This window comes from Pectinophora gossypiella, chromosome 8 (assembly GCF_024362695.1).
Source record: "Pectinophora gossypiella chromosome 8, ilPecGoss1.1, whole genome shotgun sequence".
Taxonomy (NCBI): domain Eukaryota; kingdom Metazoa; phylum Arthropoda; class Insecta; order Lepidoptera; family Gelechiidae; genus Pectinophora; species Pectinophora gossypiella.
Window position 1 is genome coordinate 10,724,333 of NC_065411.1, and position 7,988 is coordinate 10,732,320.

Here is a 7,988-nt window from a genome sequence, read left to right on the forward strand (position 1 = left end):
ACTTCCTTTTGGTTATCATCCAATCCTAAATACCAACCACCAATAAAGTTCTCATCAAGACAATTCAAACAAGCCCAAACTCGAAGGTTACGCGTTATTTTAATATCGATTTCCTAACTTATGACCACCTGGTCATCATCAGACGCTGAATACCAACCACCAAAGCCAAGTATAGCTAGAAGGCTCATCAAGACAAATCAAACAAGCCCAAACTCGGAGGTCTAGCGTTATTTTAATATCGAGCTCCTATCCTTATAACCACCTGGTTATCATCACACCCTGAGTATCAACCACCAACAACCACCTAGGGTCAATAGGGTCATCAAGACAAGTCAAACAAACTCAAACTCGGCGATCTTGCGTAATTTTTTTGTCGAGTATATATAATAATATAATATAACCTGGTCATCATCAGACCCTGGATCCTTCCGTCATGTCTACAAATCTTCTCGTAATTATCACCTATCAAACAAAAAAAAACGTAACCAAATCGGATCATGCGTTCTGCAACTACGTTACGACCTTTCCGCGTAGCGTCGCTGGTTAAAAAGTAAACGTCGAAATAGTAAAAAACAAAGCGCGTGGAACGATTAAACGACGCCGACAAGTGCCTGCAGGTTGCTTGGCGCAGCGTTGCCAGCATTCATTTCGCACGACGGAATGGCAACATGCAAAAATAACCGTTTGTAAAGCGGTTAACCTATCATTCCTGTTAACCTTTAATTTCTGTTAACAGTGTTCGCAATAACCCCCTTGATAAAGAATACCGAAATGTTTCGGTATACGCCTGTACTGTTAACACATATTTATTTCGGTTAATTTTAGTTAACGAATTATTTCTGTTATTAACCCTAACCGGAGGAACACTGTCCTGGGAGACACGAGGCACCTGTATTTGCATTTACATCAAACTACACTTTATGCCAAATACTCATGTAGTGGGTCGAGTTGATATATTTTTTATTATCTATTCTACGTACATTTTCCTGATTAGAATCAAAGTTGAAGATGTGATAACAAAAATTAAGAAGCTTAAATGGAGATGGACAGGACATATGATGAGAACAAGGAGAGAGAAATGGACTAAAGACATTTCAGAATGGTATCCCAGAAAAGGGAATAGACAACAAGCAAGACCAACTAAAAGGTGGGAAGATGATTTTCCTAAGCTCTGGAAAAGATTAGCAAACGATCGGGACATATGGAGGGGACTAGAGGAGGCCTATGTCATGAGACAACCTGACTGTTAATGACTGCTGATTTAAAAAGAAAAGGTTACAGTATGGTTTAGATATAAAAATCTATAATTAGGAACTTACTAGATATAAGAAAAACTTTGTATAATCTTACTTTGTTAGTTTTTTTAAAGTCAGAGAATAAAGGCTATTTTTATTTTAATTTATTTAATTATTATTTATATTGTGCGTAAATATCAATCAACCGGGTAAGGAATATAATGACTATGGAGTTGCTCTGCTGTGGACTGGTGGATGATTTCTACATACTTACCGTTCGAGATTTTTGAAATACTAACACTGACGTGCGTTAGTTCGCTTTTTCTTTTTATATACTATATTTATCCCTCCTAGTACCTAATTAAAGCCGACAAATCTACAAGAAGTCACTTCAAAAAATATTAGGTACCTACCTACTGAAATAAGTTTATAGCAGCTCCCTAAATAGTTAATCAAAGAAAAGTAACATTTCTCTTATGTTACGTAACTTAGTGTAGACTTGCCGATGGTATTATTAACTACTTGGACGGACAAAAACATTTGTCAAGTGAGTGAGCATACTAAGTGAAATCGGTTCTCTCCTACTCGCTAGCTAATTCAGTTATTACCTCCACTAACAGCTACAACGTTTTACAACACTATCGCTTGTTATCTGTCTGGTTTAATGATGCGCAGATGAACTGCATGCGATACAGGTTCGATATTTATAAAACACGATTACTATATACCAAAGGCTATAATTTTGTAGTTCCTTGATCGATTAGTACGACCAACCATCGGCGTAACTCGGGTAATTGTTAGTTTCCAACTTGTGGGGTGCAATTAATAAGCAATTTTTGATGAAAATAGATCAACAATTACTAATAGAAGATACTACCAATTTTTGCTTTCCTTGTTAAGTCGTTTTATGCTTCATTAACTAGTAATGTTGAATTAAAAATATCTACATAAGTACTATAAAAAATATTATGAAATGTAGTGCCTATGTAGACTGTAAAGTAAGTAAATCAGCTCTGAATAGAAAGCTATGCATATTATCTAGTAGATACTATCTTGTCACGTCAAGTGATATAGGTAAACTGCCACAGCAAGCTTCACAATAATGAAAAGCAACTCAGAACTTAGACATGAAACTAATTATACCGGCGAAACAGTTGACTAACTGACAGAAAATAGAGCAGTTTGGTAGAGTAAGTTCCTGCACAAATTTTGTTATTAAGTATATTTAAAACCTTCTTTTAGCTCAATTTACATACAAAGGTACTATTATATGTATACATATAAAGATATCATCTTATCCGTATCCATATCGGAGAACGAATAATGGAGTATGCAGGTTGTCTTACCCGTAAACTATAGATAGTCGTTACTTTAGCCATGTCATGCCTTTGGCCGCTCAATTTTTGAAGACCTTATAGCCCATTCTACCTAATTATTATATTCGTCTAAAATGTACTATTGATGGCTATAGAACATTCGTTTTATCGATGTGAATCAATTAATTCTTGAAGTAACGCACTTAACAATTGCAAGTTCCCAAAACTTGCTATCTCATGGAATGCGCAAAATCTCAAGGAATGTTTAGTCGTTACTTATAAAATATCATTGTTCTCTTAATTGTGATTGTGATAATGATTCAGTATTAAAACATCGTGTCAACACTATATGGGTATTCGTTTGTCATACAGTCATTGCGGGTTCATCCGCGAAAGAGCACTCCGGTCTCAGTGGAATAAGTAATAGTACAACGACATAATTATTAAGTCGTCTCATTAGTAGTGCAGTGTTTTTAGACTTTTCTGCATTATGAGTGAGTGCAATATTTACTAATATCTATTTTACATTTAAAATATTTCGAAATTTAAAAAAAAATATATAATAATCTCAATATTAAATATCTAATTCTTATAATACTGCTTAAATTACTAGTACCTCCTTTTTAAAAGTATTAAATACTGATCTATTGTCTAATTCTATTTAGACTACAGTTGGTACGTGTACTTGTTTTATAAATACCTAAGTAGATCTGATATTTCTACGTGTCATTTAATTTCCTTAATCATTTAATAGTGTGTTTTAGCATTCTTTATTATTTTTTTCAGGGTGACAGTATTAGGTGGGAATGTTCTCATTGTTTATTTATGTTGCTCGTAAACCATAATGATTTCAGGACTTTACATCTTTATCAGATGATTCACCATTGTCTGACAAACACACCACCACACCACCACCATCACCTCTGATATGTTGAGATACCAGACTCAATAGATTTTACATTGTGTCTGGGTGTCTGGTTCATTAAGAAGCATTCATTCATACATTTACAGCACATAAATACATATTTTATTTCACTGAAACATTTTCTTGGGTAGTTTAGTGTTACACATACATACATACATAAACTCACGCCTATTTCCTACCGGGGTAAGCAGAGACTATAGAATTCCATTTGCTTCGATCCTGACACACTTCTCTTGTAGTTTAGTGTTGATTAGACAAATCTGAATAAAGATAAAGTTATTTGGTAATAGTATGTGGAATACTTTCTTAAACGCATGTCCAATGTTCTTATCTGAGAAGAAATTACAAGTATCTCGTCAAGAATTTGATAACTCGTATATTTATGTATAAAGTACCAAAACTGTAATATTGACAATATTATGTAATCACTCACTCGTTGTAAGAATTTGTTTATATATCACAATGTTGCAGTTGTAGTACGATTCATAACAATAGGTATGCGTACTCTGACAACTCTGACACTCTTACGAATCAGTTTCAAAGTTATTGTGACTGGACGTAATTATGTGGGGAGACCTACGGCATCAATGGTACAGATACCCTGTGGAGATATATGAAACAAAACACTGTGAGACAGTCCATTATAGATTGAATTCACCTGACTGACGGAAAATTATCCTCCATTGAAAGTAAACGAATTATAAATTTGTATTTGGTTGCAGAAGGCGCACGCGCGGCGGGAGTGACTCTATGGCTGGCGATGCTGGGCCTGGCGCAGGCGCAGTCGGTGCCGGCGGATATCGACACGCCGCCCTTCAGCACGCTCTACAAGTGGAAGCAGATCGACTTCGAGTTCCCCACGCTCAGGCATCGCAAGCATGCCGTTGCTACTGGGTATGTAATCTTATACGTTCCTCTATCGACAGTTTTCAATTCATGTAATACTGTAACAACCTTCTTGGTCTATTGGATACAGCGATCGGCTGATGATCTAGAAGTCCGGAGTCAAAAGTACTTTCTGAGACTGTCTTTTGTTTGATTAGGACATTGCAAGTTGAAATCAACAGATTTTCCCCAAAATAAGATGACTCCGCGCTTTGGAATATTCTTGGCTACTACTTACTGAAGCAAGCACGCAAGTACTCTACGTACTCGTTACATACACCATGTCTCGGGTGGTTCAAGAATGACTCTGAGGGGTAGCCATGTCAGTTATTCTCTCTCTCTCTATTTAAGAGCTGCGCTCTTGTCGGTGGAGTAATCGCCATTCCTCTCTTCTTCCCGCCAAAACCTTCACCTCCCGATACGACACGACCTGCACCTTCTCTTTTATTCAGTTAGTGTTAGGTTAGTGTTAGTGTTGGTTAGTGTGGTGTGTGTGTGTGTTAGTTTTATTTAGTTCGGTGTTAGTTTAGTTTTTTTTTTTCACTTATTATACAACTCATAAGAAAGAAGAACGGCTAGGCTCTAGAATTCTCTCCCGCTAATTATAAGTACAATCTGGGTGTTTTCAAGGCCACGTCACTTACCATTAGGTGAGATAGTGGTTATACGCTTGCCTACCTTCCATAAAAAAAGAAGAAGAATTAATTATTTTGCATTAATTTTTCAGTAAATACGTAGCAGCGAACGTGCTACCACTGGGCCTTGAGGTGTGGGGCTCGCGCGTGTTCGTGACGCTGCCGAGCTGGCGGCGTGGCGTACCGGCCACGCTAGCCACTGTGCCGCGCATCGGCGGCCTGCCCTCGCCGCCACTCAAGCCGTACCCCAACTGGGGCTACCATCGAGCGTTTGGTAACCACATGCATATGTACATACCTAAACTCGGGCGCGTACTTACCAGTCATGCTCTCCTCCGTGCCGCGCATCTGAGGCTTCCTCTCGCCCCCCTCAAACCGTACTCCAACTGGACATACCATCGAGCGTTTGGTAACCACATGCATATATACATACCTAAACTCGGGCGCGTACTTACCAGTCATGCTCTCCTCCGTGCCGCGCATCTGAGGCTTCCTCTCGCCTCCCTCAAACCGTACTCCAACTGGACGTACCATCGAGCGTTTGGTAACCACATGCGTATATACATACCTAAACTCGGGCGCGTACTTACCAGTCATGCTCTCCTCCGTGCCGCGCATCTGAGGCTTCCTCTCGCCCCCCTCAAACCGTACTCCAACTGGACGTACCATCGAGCGTTTGGTAACCACATGCATATATACATACCTAAACTCGGGCGCGTACTTACCAGTCATGCTCTCCTCCGTGCCGCGCATCTGAGGCTTCCTCTCGCCTCCCTCAAACCGTATTCCAACTGGACGTACCATCGAGCGTTTGGTAACCACATGCGTATATACATACCTAAACTCGGGCGCGTATTTACCAGTCATGCTCTCCTCCATGCCGCGCATCTGAGGCTTCCTCTCGCCCCCCTCAAACCGTACTCCAACTGGACGTACCATCGAGCGTTTGGTAACCACATGCATATATACATACCTAAACTCGGGCGCGTACTTACCAGTCATGCTCTCCTCCGTGCCGCGCATCTGAGGCTTCCTCTCGCCTCCCTCAAACCGTACTCCAACTGGACGTACCATCGAGCGTTTGGTTTACTTTAAAGAGATCATTAACACACACACCACAAACAAAACAAAACTTATATATTTTATTCTTTGCGACTGATTTGAAAGTAGATAAATGCAGGCGTTATATATCTCACACTGACCAAACATGTTTTGTTATTTCAGGTGAGGGGAAGAATTGTTCCGGATTGACTTCAGTTTTTAGAGTAAATGCCGACCCTTGCGGCCGACTTTGGGTTCTGGATTCTGGCCAAATAGATTCTCAGGATAACCCGAAGCAAATCTGTCCGCCCAGTATAGCTCTGTTTGACTTGCGAACGGATCAGCTCATCACACGTTTTGTGATCCCGCCGAAGTACGTCTTACAAGATTCCTTGTTTTCTACAATAATAATCGACACAAGAAAAGAAGATTGCTCCGATTTGCATGTGTATGTAGCAGATACTTGGCGTTTTGGGTTGATAGTCTTCAGAGAAAGCGACGAGAAATTTTGGCGATTCTCTCATCACCTGTTCTACCCGGACCCCTTAGCGTCCAACTACACACTCCACGGCCTCAATTTCCAATGGGCTGATGGCATCTTCGGTCTGGCACTTTCCCCTGTACGCGAGACTGAAGAACGAATATTATTTTTCCATTCGATGTCAAGTTACAGAGAGTTCTACGTATCAACGGATATACTGAAAAATCCGTATCGAGTCAATATTAGCGGCACAGAATTCCATCTTGTCGGTGATAGTAGAGGTGACTTCGGGCAGTCTTCTGCTTCGTATATAGACAAACGTGGAGTCATGTACTACGGACTTGTGACACAGGATAGTGTTGGATGTTGGGACACGAAAAAGCGGTACGAAAAGTCAACAATGGGGATAGTGGCAAAAAATATGGAGACGTTGGTTTTCCCTAATGACATAAAGGTGGATCAGGAACAGAAGCAAAGTGTATGGGTGATATCGAACCGACTTCCGATGTTCCAAGCAGGGTCGTTAGATTCCGATGACTACAACTATCGTATTTTATATGCAGACACCGAAGAAGCAGTCAGAGGAACAGTATGCGACCCCGAAGGACCTCCTATCGTACCCAAATCATTTTTACACGGCTGGGTTCATTGAATGATTGAGTTATAATGTGACCAATATGAAAATTAAAATTGCCATACTAAAATGTATATAAAATAGTTTGATCAGGGTAAAAGTCTGTTATTACTTTTGTTATCAATAGTGTTTAGGCCATTTAATTGAAGTCAAAGTTACCATCGTAGTCATGTCATGGGTGCGAAGACACTGATTAGAGCGTAAGACGTAATAGTCCAATATGGGAGTTCTATTCGTACATGTATCTCATTTTGTATGATACAATAATTTTATTTATTATTATATTAGTTCGTACGTATATTAAGAGCCTAGGAGAAGGCGAATAAGTAAACGTTAAGATTCAAGACATCCCAATTGCAATGCGTAAAGTTTAAGGCGTTGAGTTTTAAGGCAGTGCGCGGTGGTATTAACTATGAATTTTGTACAAAACGTTTTGAGCGTTGGATTTTCTTATAACTGTTATAATTCTAAACAACTTTGTTGTTATTTGCAAATTTGTACTTTAATAAAATAATTATAAAATGAAAATATCTATTGATTTCTTATAATTTATGGCTATGCATATCCACTTTTCACGTTTTCTTCACGTCTGTACCTAAGTACAGAACATGGCCGAAAGTGAATAAGTATCAACATTCATGAAATTTTTCATGATATTTTATCCCTTTTTTGAAACGCATATCAGCTAGTTTAATCATGCGTATGTTGTGTGTATTCAAATAAGACGTATAGCCATTATCAAATCACTTTTTAGCAGCGGATATGTAGGATTAAATTATGCAACAAACGCGTTGCCTTCAGAACTAGAGTTTGAAATCATAACAGTTGCAGCCACC

General features: G+C 39.2%; 1 protein-coding gene across 1 annotated transcript; it reads left to right on the plus strand.

Annotated features, from left to right (window-relative positions):
• Positions 1-2,940: 2,940 nt before the first annotated feature.
• Positions 2,941-7,589, plus strand: LOC126369039 (protein yellow-like). Its single transcript, XM_050013325.1, has 4 exons — positions 2,941-3,045; positions 4,199-4,370; positions 5,089-5,270; positions 6,221-7,589. The coding sequence occupies exons 1-4, from the start codon at positions 3,042-3,044 to the stop codon at positions 7,168-7,170; spliced, it is 1,308 nt and encodes a 435-aa protein (XP_049869282.1). The 5' UTR covers positions 2,941-3,041; the 3' UTR covers positions 7,171-7,589.
• Positions 7,590-7,988: the final 399 nt, after the last annotated feature.

What these genes read in the sequence shown, in the direction of transcription:
- LOC126369039 (XM_050013325.1), top strand. An exon ending in AAGCATGCCGTTGCTACTGG is followed by an intron (nt 4,371 to 5,088) that starts GTATGTAATCTT and finishes TTAATTTTTCAG; the next exon opens with TAAATACGTAGCAGCGAACG. An exon ending in GGGCTACCATCGAGCGTTTG is followed by an intron (nt 5,271 to 6,220) that starts GTAACCACATGC and finishes TTGTTATTTCAG; the next exon opens with GTGAGGGGAAGAATTGTTCC.